A 15,896-nucleotide genomic window follows, 5' to 3' on the forward strand; every position below is an offset into this window, starting at 1 on the left:
GAATGTATTAGAATTGTATTAGCTGCTTCCGAAAGAAGTGATTTGGTTGTGGCCAGGAGATGCATGAGAGAAGGTGAAAATACTCCCAAATTGCACCATGCCAGCCAATCCATGGCCTTTGAGTGATATTGGCAATGGAATGCAAATTCGGGACAGATTGTCCCAATTGGAGCCCTTGCAGCCAACAGGTAGAGAAGATTGGCACCCTGACAGTCTGGGCTGGGTCTGACCCATTTCCCAGGAACAAGGGGGCAAGGGTACCAAATGATTGTACCAGCCAATACCCCAGAAAGAATCTTTGGCCCCTGCATTAATAAAGATTAACAGCAGGGGGTGCTGTTGACGAAGGTTGCCATAGAGGAAGCGTCCATTGATAACCTTTCTTACTTGGCTTTTTCCAGAGCTGGTTGTTCTGTGTTGGGACGAGCTTTGAATACAGAGATATACAGACCGGTGGAGAGCAGCATGGTAAGTTATAAATTACAGGGCTGTCGAGGCACAGGAGTCTCCCTTGCTGAGCGTCAGGGCTTTGGAAGGCAGGTAGGCCGGATGAAGCAATGCCTGATGGGAGCCAGTGCAGGTAAGTCACAGATGTTAGCGCAGTTCCATTCCACCCAGTCTTTGCTGTCGTGATCATCTTTAGACAGCAAAAGTGATCGTGGGCCGTGACTTCCGAACTCCCCAGGGTCAGATTGGGGGCAGCCCAATTTGGCGGGATCCCCTTCGGAGGTTACCAGGTAAGGTTTGCACGGCAATTGCCCGGGAAGTGCACACTTCCGGTGGGCAATTGCCCTGCGCTGGGAACCATCAGAAAAAATGTTATTTAAACTGCAAAATTCAGACGGTTCCAACAGTTACCCAGGAAAAGTTCAAAGAATTAAAACCACTCCTGGGTAACTATTGTACTGACCCCCATGGGACTCCCACAACATCCCGACTCCACTCACGACTCCTCCCACCCTCCCGGCACCCCAGGGGTCTCCCCCCACAGGACCCCCCACCCACCAATAGCCCAGGGGTCTCCCCCTACCCCCCACCCACCACGTGACTCCCACATCCCCCGATTCCCCCAATACCCCCAGGGTCTCCCTCCACCCAGACCCCCCCTCCCCTCCGACTACCTCCACCCAGGGGACCCCCCTCACACCCAGGGGGACTCTCACCCCCAACTCTCACCTCCCCAACCCCCAGAGGCCGGACTGTCCACAGCCCCCTTGAGGCCCGACAGTGAACCCCCCCTCCCCGAGGCTTGACCCCACCCCCCACAGGACGGACTGCCCCAACCTCACCCCCCGAAGCCCAACTCCCTCACCGCCCTGAAGCCCGACTCCCCCACCCCTCCCCCCCGCCAACCCACTGAGGCCTGTCCCCCACCCCCCCCAATCCCCAAATCCTACACACTTCCCTTATACACCTACTTTCTCCCTGGCCTGTCATGGACTTTGAAACTTCACTGGACCTTTAAACTTACCTGCTGCACTGCATCCAGAATGTTATTCTCCATGGCAATGCCTCTACCAATCAGCACTCTCTTCTCATGCAGTATAAATTATTGTTCTTTTGAGATTTGGTATTCTTGTGAATCTGTCCTGATGAGTGCAAGACGGAAAGCTTTGACAGCATGTCTCTTTTTTCAGCAATAGTATCAACAGGCAGTTCAACCATAGAGGGCATCACAACTAAGCCCAAAATTGGTCCCATCTGACATACAAACTGCAAAAGCTATGGGCCCTGACAATATTTGGTCAAAAGTACTGAAGACTTGTGCTCCAGAACTTGCTGTGCCCCTAGCCAAGCTGTTCCAGTACAGCTACAACACTGGCATCTACCCGGCTAAGTGGAAAATTGCCCAGGTATTTCCTGTACACAAAAAGCAGGACAAATCCAACCCAGCCGATTATTGCCCCCTCTCCTTCCTGCCTATTCTTTATCATCAGCAAAATGATAGAAGGTGTCATCAACAGTGCTATTAAGCGGCACTTGCTTAGCAATAACCTGCTCACTGATGCCCAATTTGGGTTCCCCGAAGGCTACTCGGCTCTTGACCTCATTACAGCCTTGGTTCAAACATGGACAAAAGAACTGAACTCCCGAGGTGAGGTGAGAGTGACTGCCCTTGACATCAAGGCAGCATTTGACTGAGTGTGACATCAAGGAGCCCTAGCAGAACTGGAGTCAATGGGAATCAGGGGGAAAACCCTCCGCTGGTTGGAGTCATACCTAGCACAAAGGAAGATGGTTGTGGTTGTTGGAGGTCAGTCATCTCAGTCCCAGGACATCACTGCAGGAGTTCCTCAGGGTAGTGTCCTAGGGCCAACCATCTTCAGCTGCTTCAGCTGTTAGTGGCACAGTGAAGAATCAGTGGTGTGATCCCAGTGCGATTATGTGATCCCAGTGAATATATTTTGAACATAACTGTCCGATGATTTAACAGGTAGGTGCTAGGTTGAGGTGCAACGCTCTCCCTTGGCACTAGTAGCCCCCATTCTACATGTCCTTTCGATGACATTTGGCAGAATTTCCCCAGATTTGCGCTAAGTGCAGTAGTGGGTGAGTAAAAAGGATGTTTTACCCGCCAGCCTCTTGTCCCAAAGCCGCCGCATTATCTACACATTCCCGGGGAACACGGTGTTTCCATGGTGGGTGGGCTCGCATTCGCCCACCACGCCATCACCTCGCCGCTTCACCACGCCGGCCGCCATGTTTAAAGTCCACCACGTGTACATGCCTCTCGGTGCTTCCAGCCCACAACTGCTGCAAAAAAAACATGGTCCCAAAAGCCAAAAGGACTGCAGCTCCCAGCTTCAATGACACATCCCTCCAGCGCCTTTTGGACACAGTTGAGTCCGGCTGTGATGTCCTCTACCCCCGTTCTGGCCGCAGGATGGGCAGCAACGTCACCAATCCGGCTTGGGAGGAGGTGCCAGCGGTGGTCAGTGCCAATGCCCTTCAGAAGAGGACAGCCACCCAGTGCCGCAAGAGGATGAATGATCTCCTCCGTTCTGCCAGGGTAAGTCACTCTTCACATCACTCTCAACTCACACACTCACAAACCCATCACACACCCACAGGGCCCTCACTCACTGCCAGTTCAAGGGAAATCACCATTCACTCTCTCACACTCACCGTCATTGTCCTCATCCTGTCCATGGGACCACTCACCACCCACACAGGCCAGGCATACTTATCATCTGGCCTGGTAGACATCCTGTTTACACTTTCTCCATCTCTATCCATGCAGGACAAGCTGGCACACAACAAGTGGGAGAGGTCACAGACAGGTGGGGGAATGCCCGAAATCAAGGTCCTCACGGACTTTGAAAACAGAGCCATCCAGCTGGCCGGCGATGACCGGGTCCGGTCCTGTGCTGACGGTGAGGTCGGCGCTGCTCTACCAAGTGAGGATCCAGCAGTGTAACATCCATCAGATAACCATGCTGTGAGTGATGTGTCCTGTTTCACAGGCCACTGCCACGCACTGATTATCTCCCCTTGCTTTCACAGGCACATCTGGGAAACAGCCGACAGAGTCCATGACCCAGGGTCTCCAAACAAGCCCCGGAGAAACCTCTGAAGAGGAATCTGGATGCTCCCTCCCTGAAGTCCCATCTCAGCGCTCACCCACACCCTCCACCAGCGCAGAGACACACACCTCGGTGGGACCTAGCTTTAGAGTAGCCTCAGGGTCACAATCTGGTGAGCACATCGCACTGTCTGATCTACAGCAGGCGGAGGCAGGGACTTCCCAGGTCCCCGGCACTCGGAGGAGCAGCTGGAGGCCAGAACGTTGCTGAGTCCGAGTCAGATGATGAGCCTCTGGACTCGGTCATGTCTCAGTTGCTGGAGCTGCAAAGACAAGCTCGGGAACATCAGGAAGGGATGTCCGCTGCACTCCTCAGATTGCAAGGCACGATGGAGGAGTCCGTCTGCCTTCAGGCTGAGGTGATAGCGCCGACATTGCAACGCACCGAGATCAACACTGGTAGGATGGCGGCCGCCATAGAGACCTTGGTCCAGGACATTGCTCCTGCACTGCTGCACGGGCTCAACTCCATCGCTGATGCCATATTTGGCCTCCAACAGTGTGTACGCGAGAGGGGTGTGGGGCAGCTCGATCTCACTCCAGCTACCCCTTCTCCTCAAGGAGTCAGCCAGGGGCCCTCAGGCACCCATAGGGAGGAGGATCAGCAGGTGCACACCCTGGGGAAGTAGGCCATTCCTACCCCTGGTTTGTAGGTTTACTCTGGGTATCAATAACTCAAAACTGCCAAGTTTGTCCACACCAAGCCAGCTTATTTCGTGCTTCACGACTCTAACACAATTATATACTCACGTATCCATGCGGATCGGGTTGCTGGTTGCTTGGAAGGTCCGAGAATCAGATCGGAGGGGATGATTAGTCATCCTCATTCTGATCTCCAAGTAGTTGATCAAACTACTTCATTCCCGAGCTATCTAGCTTATCACCTTCTCTTATACCCCGTTCTCCACATGCATCCTGCATGATCAGGCTTTGACAGGTTGACCCCAGTGTCCAGTTCTTGATGATTGGTCTGTTGACCACTGGTAGGCGTCCCAAATGTGCCACGTCCACCACAGTCGGTTGACCTTTCACCTGTCCAAACATCTGCCTGTTTTTTAAGGGTCTTATCTCTCAGTTCCGACCACACAGGGCAGTTAGTTCCCTTAGCTATTATCTCTCAGGAAGGTGAGTAGGACATTGCCTCATCCTCTGGCCTCTCAGATCTCCAACCTTACAGTTACATTGTTAATGTAATTGTTAAGCAGCCCTTCACCCTTTCACCTTACAGACCTCTGGACTCCAGTGTGCTTACTTCCCCATTTCCTGTCACACTATTGCCTACTCAGCAAGTTCCGTTTTTTCCTTCAGGCACTTGTTTCTCTTAAATCCCCTCCAAATGCGTTAAGTCATGTCATGTATAGTTCACAAATTTTAAGTGGTCACCTACAGGGTCATCTATCCAGGTGACTCCGGGAGTGTCTGGCCCATCCGAATCCCCTCTTCCTGTGACCCCAGCAGCTCCAGCTCCACAGGCCGAGGAGGGTGCCACTGCCACACAGCAGGACCCCGAAAGCAGGCCGGGGCCCTCCAGGTCTCAGCCCTCCAGAGGACGCCCACCAAAGTCATCACAGACAGGGTGTCACAGTCAGCAGGCTGCCTTCACCTCCAGATGTGAAACCTTCCTGCACAAGATAAAAGCAGGTGTCTCAGTCCAGGGCCTCTTCCCTGTCCAGGGCCTCTTCCCTTCAGACCACAGTGATGGTCCGGCCTCACACTCACTGGACACATTACTGATGCCAGCACCTCGATGGTGCTGGTCATTGCTGCCAGAATGTAGTGGGCAGGTGTCACAGAGTTCCCCCATTCTCTCTGTGTGCTCTCAGCATCATTAAGATGGGGCTGGCCCCCATCTCTCCTCCGTCGTCTCCGCTCTCTGTACTCCATGAGGCACACAGCTAGTTCACCAGACATCTTGCATCTTGCTGTTCTGGTCCTGGGCAAAATGCACAAAGTCGTGTGCCCTCCACCACCCGCCTGTGCCCTGACAAAGATGGTGTCCATGACCTCATGGATGCATTTGTGGGTGGCAGATTGTGAGATCCCGCACAGGTCACCTGTGGAACCCTGAAAGAAGCCACTGGCGTAAAGATTGAGCGCAGCAGTCACTTTCACAGCCACTGGCAGTGGATGCCCTCCATGTCCCCGTGGCACCAAATCCTGCAGTAGGTGGCAGATGTGACTGACCAGGTCCCTAGACATGCGCAGTCTCTGCTCACACTGGTTCTCGGTCATCTGCAGGAATGAAAGGCAGCATCTATAGACCCTGGGCCTAGCTAGACACCGACCAGTGATCGCTCGCTGTGGCTCTTGGGTGGCATGTGTGGGAGCCCCAGTCGCCCCTGCTTTCTCAGGGTTCTGCACCTCCCTCTGCCCAGCCAGGAGCCTCCGTCACTCTCTTCTCCATCGTCTCTGCTGTCTGTAAGCCACGAGGCATACAGCTAGCTCACCAGGCTCCATGCTCCTGTACTCCTGCTGCAGGATGAAAGAGAGAGATGCTTGTGTGTACTATGAACCTCTCTTGGTTAAGTGTGATGGCCCCTTAACACACTCCAGACCGGGATGCTGACATTGCAAAGGGGCTGTGAGCACCTCCACCAGTGACTTCCGATGGGCTATTCCCCTGCACCTGGAACAATCCAAAACTCCGATTTAAATCAGAGACTTTGGATGGTGCTGACTATCTTAGCAAATGATTACCCAGGAAAAGTTAGAAGGATTAAAACCACTTCTAACTCCTGGTTAATTATACTACTGACTACACCAACCCCCCCCACACACCACCCTGAACCCCCCACTAGACCCCCAGACTACGCCCCCTCCCCCATAGACTAAACCCCCCCCAACCCACCCCCAACTACCCTCCCAATCCACCAGCTATGCCCCGACTATCCCCCTACTCCCTCAACTACCCACTCCCACCCTGACCCCACCCCCCCCCCACCCCCGCAACCTCTGACTACCCCCCAACACCTCGACCATCCGCCCACCCCCACCCCTGGCTACCCCCTCATGCCCCAACCACCCCCAACCCCTGGCTACCCCCCAACCATCCCCCACCCCCTTGACCACCCACCCGAGCTCCCCGGCTACCCACCGCAACCCCCACCCCCCTCCCGACTATGCACCCCCACACCCCTGCCCAACTACCCCCCCCAACCACCCTCCCCAACCCCCCACCCCCCGACGGCACCCTACTCCCCAAACCCCCGATTGCCCCCCACACCCGACTACACCCCCAACCCTCTGCTCCACCAACTATTTCACTGCCCCAGACCACACCCCACCCTCGACTGCCCCTCCACCGCCCCGACTACCACCCGTCCCCTGACCACCCCCCAAACTACCCCTCATCTCCTGACCCCTCCCCCCTCCCCACTCCCGAATCCCCTCCTGACCTATCCTACCCACTTACCTTCCACTCTTACCTTCTCCCTGGCCTCTCAAAGTGGCTGTGACCTTTGAACTTAGCGTTTTACCTCAGCTAGCGGTGTAAAAAGGGGGCATGGCTTCATTTCCCCCCAATGTTGCAGCATTGCGCTGGAAGGGTGGCAGGATCGGCTGCGCTGCACATTTCTCACCAGGCGCCGGATGGAAGAAATGTGCAGAAAAATGCGCGGAGTCACCATGCGGTGGTGATCGGCACTCCACGCAAGTTCTGGGTCAATTTGGCATCTTTTGGCCTGGCACAGATCAGCTAAGTCAGCACTGACCTGAAGCCTCTCTGACCTGGACATCCCAGCGTCACTGTGGAGGGTGAAGTTGGCCCTGGCCACAGATGCAAAACAGACGGAATCGCTTTTCTGGACCTTTCCCTCCTCCTTGGTTTCAAATCCCTCCATGACCTCACCCCCTCCCTATCTCTGTAATCTCCTCCTGCCCCATGACCCTCCGAGATCTCTGCGCTCCTCTAATTCCGGCCCCTTGAGCATCCCCGATTCTAATCGCTCCACCATTGGCGGCCGTGCCTTCAGCTGCCTGGGCCTCAAGCTCTGGAATTCCCTCCCTACCCCTCTCCACCTCTCTCCCTCACTTTGCTCCTTTAAGACACTCCTTAAAACCCACCTCTTTGACCAAGCTGTCTTGGTGTCAAATTTTGTTTGGTGATCACTCCCAGAAAGTACCTTGGGATGTTCACTACATAATGGAGCTTTATAAATATAAGTTGTTATATATGACATGCTTGATAATTGGGTTCTATTGCATCAATGGATTTGGATATGGGGCAGGGGGTATAACAGGCAGTGGTGCAGCTCCCTGATTTACATCACTGCCCATGTCCAATTCGATCCTCACATCAGTCCTTCCCCCACCATCTATGACCATTTCCACTTTCTTTCTCTTCATCTTTCTCATTGTTTCCAGTCTGTGGATGTAAACAAGTACCCTGTCCTCTTTTTGTTCCAACGAAGGATGTAGCTGCTTAAGTTTAATGCTCCTGTCGCCCAGCTCATGAATGTCAATTCTGCCTCACGTACTCCGGCTGTTCTCATTCCATTCCAGTGCCATGAGATTCCCGGCCTGAAGATCTTGGCTTACAACGCTCCCATTTACTACGGGAACAAAAACTTCTTCCGGGACACCATGGCCAAATTGATTGGATTGACCCCAGACAAGATCAAAAAGAGGGAAAAGAAAAAGAAAGCACTGGAAAATGCCAACAAAATGGCCATTACCACCATCGTACGTCTGCTTAGATCCCTTACTTGTATGTGTGTATGTGCACTTTGTGTACTTATGCGCATGTGTGTATATGTATGTTGTTTATGGATTTGTGTGTGTGCATTTGTATATTTGTATGTGTTTGTGACTATTTGCGTGTGAGTTTATGTGTGTGTCTATTTGCATGTGTGTGTATGTCTATTTGCATGTGTGTCTGTGTCTATTTGCATGTGTGTATCTGTGTGTATGTGTTTATTTGTGTGTGTCTGTGTGTATGTGTCTATTAGCGCGTGAGTGTGTGTGCATCTATTTACATGTGTGCGTGCCTCTGTCAATTTGTGTCTGTGTCTATTTGCGCGTGTGTCTATTTGTGTCTATATGCGCACGTGTGTGTGTCTGTTTGTGTGTCTGCTTGAGTGTATGTGTCTGTGTGTATGTGCCTATTTGCATGTCTGTGTGTGTTTCTGTACATGCTTATCAAAGTTACAGAAAGTTTTCTAGCTGAGATACACCAAGGTCCTCGCCTCTGATTCCACACAAGTGCAGTCAATGATTACTGACTAGCCATGTTCAATGTCTTTCTGCATAGAATCAAAATAATTCATGCAACAGGTATCAGACAGAGAATCAAATAACTAGATTTTATTCTGTTTTCAGCAATGTAACAGAATAGCAGACTGTAGAATGTACTGCATGACTATGGGTTGGATTCAGAGTAAAGCTTCCTCTACATTGTCCCTGTCAAACACTCCCAGGGCTGGTACAGCATGGGGTTAGATACAGAGTAAAGCTCCCTCTACACTGGCCCATCAAACACTCCCAGGACAGGTACAGCACGGGGTTAGATATAGAGTAAAGCTCCCTCTACACCGTCCCCATCAAACACTCCCAGGGCTGGTACAGCACGGGGTTAGATACAGAGTAAAGCTCCCTCTACACTGTCCCCATCAAACACTCCCAGGACAGGTACAGCACAGGGTTAGATACAGAGTAAAGCTCCCTCTACACTGTCCCCATCAAACACTCCCAGAACAGGTACAGCACAGGATTAGATATAGAGTAAAGCTCACTCTACACTGTCCCCATCAAACACTCCCAGGGTAGGTACAGCATGGGGTTAGATACAGAGTAAAGCTCCCTCTACACTGTCCCCATCAAACGCTCCCAGGACAGGTACAGCACGGGGTTAGGTAGAGTAAATCTCCCTCTACACTGTCCCCATCAAACACTCCCAGGACAGGTACAGCACGAGGTTAGGTAAAGTAAATCTCCCTCTACACTGTCCCCATCAAACACTCCCAGGACAGGTACAGCACGGGGTTAGATACAGAGTAAAGCTCCCTCTACACTGTCCCCATCAAACACTCCCAGGACAGGTACAGCACGGGGTTAGATACAGAGTAAAGCTCCCTCTACACTGTCCCCATCAAACACTCCCAGGACAGGTACAGCACGGGGTTAGATACAGAGTAAAGCTCCCTCTACACTGTCCCCATCAGACACTCCCAGGACAGGTACAGCACGGAGTTAGATACAGAGTAAAGCTCCCTCTACACTGTCCCCATCAAACACTCCCAGGACAGGTACAGCACGGGGTTAGATACAGAGTAAAGCTCCCTCTACACTGTCCCCATCAAACACTCCCAGGACAGGTACAGCACGGGGTTAGATACAGAGTAAAGCTCCCTCTACACCGTCCCCATCAAACACTCCCAGGACAGGTACAGCACGGGGTTAGATACAGAGTAAAGCTCCCTCTACACTGCCCCCATCAAACACTCCCAGGACAGGTACAGCACATTTTGTATTCTCAAAGTGATTCTTTTGGTTTTGAGTGAAGCATGATATTGTGGTATAAAGGGTGAACAGATGGGATATGCTAATATATGATATAGATGACGATGTATCACTGACTTCAGTCAATCATGTGTTAGTTGGACCACCATGCTCAGGAGCAACATGCTTACTCTGTAACTCTTTAGATGTAGTACTAATAAACAAGTGTTAAGAAAGTACCAGGGCATGACTAGTTTGTCCCGTAACCAAGAACCACGCCTAGAGTCCACAGATAGAAGGATCATCTCAGAACAGATATTAGCCTCAATGTATGTGCCTGAATAAAGACCTGTTTGCAATACACACTTTTGTAGAAGCTGTATAACATTTCAGGATATAATATTTCTTACAGGATAGTGGATTTACCCACTCTAACTATGCAGCAGATAAAACCTCATCACCCTCAGGTACGGATGTGAGAAAATAATGTTTGCACTTGGAATTTTCCATTGCGTAATTATTTTGTTGGTTTAATCCTTTAGTTTTTGTTTTATGATCTATAAGAAAGCTATCGTCTCGCCGGAGGGACAGTTATTTGATGTCAGGCGCCTAGGCCTAGACTCAATGAAAGCACTTCTGTGGCAACCAAACTTATTTTTAAATGTGATTTGCTGACATTTGAGAGGATCAGAGAGAAAGAGAGAAGTAGCAGTGACAGAGAGAGAGAGAGAAACAAAGGGAACTGGAGAGAGAGAGAGAAAGAGAGCCAGGGAGAGAGAAAGCCAAAGAGAGAGACAGAGAGAAAAAGACAGATGAGACACAGAGAGAGATAGAGATAGAGATACACAAACAGAAAAAGAGACAGATAGAAGGAGGCAGAGCAGAGAAAAAAAGTTGGGGAGAGAGAGAGACAGAGATAGAGAGGCACAAAGAGAGACAGAAATAGACAGAAACAGAGCTAAAGAGAGAGAGCAAGATGGAGAGAGAGAGGCAGAGACAGGAATTAAGACAAAGATAGAGAGAAGTGATGTTGGTATACTAAAAAGAAAGTTAAAAACAAGTATGGAAAGATATATCCATATGGAAGCAGTGTAGCTATGGAAAGTGGAAGTGTGATGATGCTGTGATTGTGCAATATAGCTGAGGTCATTGGGTTTCTATCTATTTCAGTCTTTAATATAAACCTTTGTTTCCTTCTCTCCTAATTTCCTGTGGTCACTGTTGTGAGCTGCCCTGCCATTGTTTTGTCAGACCTCTGGGATAAATACCATGTACTCCTGGGGGTTTATTCATTTTAAGCCCAGTTAGCCTGTCTAGGAATTCCATCGCATTTATAGTAACGTCATTAATTATACTTGGGAAATTTTTATTTGGAGGGGGCCAGGTTGCTCTTATCTTGCTTTGAGAAATATTTATACTCCGAATATTTACTATCTGGCGCTCATTCCCAGTTTCAAGCACATTTGCATCTTTATGGTTCTAACCTCTTCTCATGCTGTTTGGGTACAGACAAAATATTTCCCTGTCATGTTTAACTTTAGCTGCCAGGCCAATTTCCAGGTCTCTCGCTGCCTTTCTGATTATCTTTTTAACATGCTTCTGTCTTTCCTTATATCCATTCTGGTCAGACCATATGAACATACAAAATAGGAGCAGGAGTAGGCCATTTGGCCCCTCGAGCCTGCTCCGCCATTCAATAAGATCGTGGCTGATCTGTTTGTGTTTTGATTTCCACATTCCCATCTACCCCCTGATAACCTTTGATTCCCTTGCCTAACAAGAATCTATCTACCTCTGCCTTAAAAATATTCGATGACCCCCACCCCCACTGCCTTCTGAGGCAGAGAGTTCCAAAGTCGCACAACCCTCAGAGAGAAAAAAATTCTCCTCATCTTTGTCCTAAAAGGGCGACCCCTAATTTTAAAACAGTGCCCCCTAGTTCTGGACTCACCCAAAAGAGGAAACGTCCTTTCTACGTCCACCTTGTCAAAGCTGTTCAGGATCTTATATACTTCAATCAAATCACCCCTCACTCTTCTAAACTCCAGTGGAAACAAGCCCAGTCTGTCTAACCTTTCCTCATAAGACAACTCGCTCATTCCAGGTATTAATCTAGTAAACCTCCTCTGAACTGCCTCCAAAACATTTATATCCTTCTTTAAATAAGGAGACCCAAACTGCACACAGTATTCGAGATGTGGTCTCACCAATGCCCTGTATAACTGAAGCATAATATCCTTACTTTTATGTTCAATTCCTCTCGTAATAAAGGATAGCATTCCATTAGCCTTCTTAATTACTTGCTGTACCTGCATACTAACTTTTTGTAACTCATGCACTAGAACACCTAGATCCCTCTGCACCTCAGAAGTCTGCAGCCATTCTCTGTTTAAGTAATAAATAGTCGCTTGGTAGTGCAGAACTTGAGTATTGTTGAAAAAAGAGACATGTTGAAGCTTTTCGTCTTGCACTCATCAGGACACTTTGCAAGAACCACCAATATAAGGGGAAAATAGCAATTCTCCATGGCAACACCACTTGCCAACCAAACAGCACTCTCTTCACATGCAGTATAAATTGTTGTTTTCCCCTTATATTGGTATTCTTGCAAAGTGTCCTGATGAGTGCAAGATGAAAGGCTTTGACATGACTCTTTATTCAGCAATGCTCAAGTTTAAGTAATACTCTGATTTTTTATTCTTCCTGCCAAAGTGAACAATTTCACATTTCCCACATTATACTCCACTTACTCAACCTATCTATGTCCATCTTCAACCTCCTTATGTCCTCTTCACAACAAACTTTCCTAACCATCTTTGTGTCATCTGTAAGTTTAGCTACCATGCCTTTGCTCCCCTCATCTAAGCCATTGATGTAAATTGTAAAAAGTCGAGGCCCCAGCACAGACCCCTGTGGGACTCCACTCGTCACATCCTGCCAATCAGAAAAAGACCCATTTATGCATACTCTCTGTTTTCTGCCAGCCAGCCAATCTTCTATCCATGCTAATATGTTACCCCCCTTTCATTTTCTGCAATAACCTTTGATGTGGCACCTTATCAAATGCCTTCTGGAAATCCAAGAACAGCACATCTACAGGCTCCCCTTTATCCACAGCACACGTTACTCCTTCAAAGAACTCTAATAAATTGGCTAAACATGATTTCCCTTTCACAAAACCATGTTGACTCTCCCTGATTACCTTTAGTTTCTTTAAGCGCCCAGCTATAACCTCCTTAATGATCGATTTTAACACCTTCCCCATGACAGACGTCAGGCTAACTGGCCTATAGTTTCCTGTTTTCTGCCTCCCTCCCTTCTTGAACAGAAGGGTTATATTTGCTACTTTCCAGTCTGATGGAATCTTTCCAGAATCGAGGGAATTTTGGAAAATTAACACCAATGCATCTACTACCTCATTAGCCACCTCTTTTCAGACCCTAGGATGAATGCCATCAGAACCCGTAGACTTGTCAGTCCGCAGCTCCATCAGTTTGCTCAGTACAACTTCCATAGTGATTGTAATTTCACCAAGTTCCCCTCTCCCTTCCACCTCCTGATTTACGGCTTTTACTGGAATGTTACTGGCGCAAAAGTAAAACAGGAAAGGTGGCCAAACCATGGCTTACAAGGGAAGTTAGAGATAGTATTAGATGCAAGGAAGAGGCATACAAATTGGCCAGAAAAAACAACAGACCTGAGGATTGGGAACAGTTTAGAATTCAGCAAAGGAGGACCAAGGGATTGATTACGAAGGGGAAAATAGAGTACAAGAGTAAGCTTGCGGGAACATAAAAACTGACTGTAAAAGTTTCTATAGGTATGTGAAGAGAAAAAGATTGGTGAAGACAAATGTAGGTCCCTTACAGTCAGAAACAGGGGAATTTATAATGGGGAACAAAGAAATGGCTGACCAACTAAATACATACTTTGGTTCTGTCTTCACAAAGGAGGACACTAATAAAATACCAGAAATGTTGGGGAATACAGGGTTTAGTGAGATGGAGGAACTGAAAGAAATCAGTATTAGCAGGGAAATAGTGTTGGGGAAATTGATAGGATTGAAGGCCGATAAATCCCCGGGGCCTGATAATCTACATCCCAGAGTACTTAAGGAAGTGGCCCTAGAAATTGTGAATGCATTGGTGGTCATCTTCCGAGATTCTATAGACTCTGGAACAGTCCCTACAGATTGGAGGGTAGCTAATGTAACCCCACTATTTAAAAAGGGAGGTTGAGAGAAAACAGGGAATTATAGACCAGTCTGCCTGACGTCGGTAGTGGGGAAAATTCTAGAGTCCAATATAAAAGATTTAATAGCTGAGCACATGGAAAACAGTGGCAGAATCGGACAGAGTCAGCATGGATTTATGAAAGGGAAATCATGCTTGACAAATCTACTGGAATTTTTCAAGGATGTAACTAGTAGAGTTGATGAGGGGGAGCCAGTGGATATGGTTTATTTGGACTTTCGGAAGGCTTTCGACAAAGTCCCACATAAGAGATTAGCGTGTAAAATTAAAGCACATGGGATTGGGGGCAGTGTATTGAGATGGATAGAAAACTGGTTGGCAGACAGGAAACAAAGAGTAGGAATAAACAGGTCTTTTTCCGATTGGCAGGCAGTGACTAGTGAGGTACCGCAGGGATCGGTGCTGGGACCCCAGCTATTCACAATGTATATTAATGATTTAGATGAGGGAATTAAATATAATATCTCCAAATTTGCAGATGACACAAAGCTGTGTGGGAGGGTGAGCTGTGAGGAGGATGCAGAGATGCTTCAGTGTGATTTGGATAAGCTGAGTGAGTGGGCAAATGCATGGCAGATGCAGTATAATGTGGATAAATGTGAGGTTATCCACTTTGGTAGCAAAAACAGGAAGGCAGATTATCTGAATGGCTATAAATTGAGAGAGGGGAATGTGCAATGAGACCTGGGTGTCCTTGTACACCAGTCGCTGAAGGTAAGCATGCAGGTGCAGCAGGCAGTAAAGAAAGCAAATGGTATGTTGGCCTTCATAGCCAGAGGATTTGAGTACAGGAACAGGGATGTCTTGCTGCAATTGTACAGGGCCTTGGTGAGACCACACCTGGAATATTGTGTGCAGTTTTGGTCTCCTTATCTGAGGAAGGATGTACTTGCTATAGAGGGAGTGCAGCGAAGGTTTACCAGACTGATTCCTGGGATGGCGGGACTGACATATGAGGAGAGATTGAGTCTATTAGGATTATATTCGCTGGAGTTCAGAAGAATGAGGGGGGATCTCATAGAAACCTATAAAATTCTAACAGGACTAGACAGGGTAGATGCAGGAAGGATGTTCCCGATGGTGGGGGAGTCCAGAACCAGGGGTCACAGTCTGAGGATACGAGGTAGACCATTTAGGACTGAGATGAGCAGAAATTTCTTCACCCAGAGAGTGGTGAGCCTGTGGAATTCACTACCACAGAAAGTAGTTGAGGCCAAAACATTGTATGTTTTCAAGAAGGAGTTAGATATAGCTCTTGGGGCGAAAGGGATCAAAGGGTATGGGGAGAAAGCGGGAGCAGGCTATTGAGTTGGATGATCAGCCATGATCATAATGAATGGCGGAGCAGGCTCGAAGGGCCGAATGGCCTACTCCTGCTCATAGTTTCTATGTTTCTGTGTTTTTTGTATCCTTTATGGTGAAGACAGAAACAAAATATTTGTTTATGCCATCCGCCACTCCCTTATTATCTGCTATTAGCACCCCATTCTCACCACCTAGAAGATCAACTCTCACTTTGCTTACTCTTTTCCTGTTTAAACACCTGTAGGAACTTTTGCTATCCATTTCTACATTTCTAGCTAGCTCCCTCTCATACTCTAACTTCTTTCTCATGATTAACCTTT

General features: G+C 48.7%; 1 protein-coding gene across 2 annotated transcripts in view; it reads left to right on the forward strand.

Moving 5' to 3' along the window:
- The window catches only part of slc26a10 (solute carrier family 26 member 10), an 86,375-nt gene that overhangs the window by 42,398 nt on the left and 28,081 nt on the right, over positions 1-15,896 (forward strand). For both annotated transcript variants that reach the window (XM_078534693.1, XM_078534694.1), the window contains exons 12-14: positions 402-468; positions 8,084-8,263; positions 10,431-10,485. In XM_078534693.1, coding sequence (XP_078390819.1) covers positions 402-468; positions 8,084-8,263; positions 10,431-10,485 — 302 coding nt within the window. The remainder of the gene's footprint in view (positions 1-401; positions 469-8,083; positions 8,264-10,430; positions 10,486-15,896) is intronic.

This window comes from Cetorhinus maximus, chromosome X (assembly GCF_964194155.1).
Source record: "Cetorhinus maximus chromosome X, sCetMax3.hap1.1, whole genome shotgun sequence".
Lineage (NCBI taxonomy): Eukaryota > Metazoa > Chordata > Chondrichthyes > Lamniformes > Cetorhinidae > Cetorhinus > Cetorhinus maximus.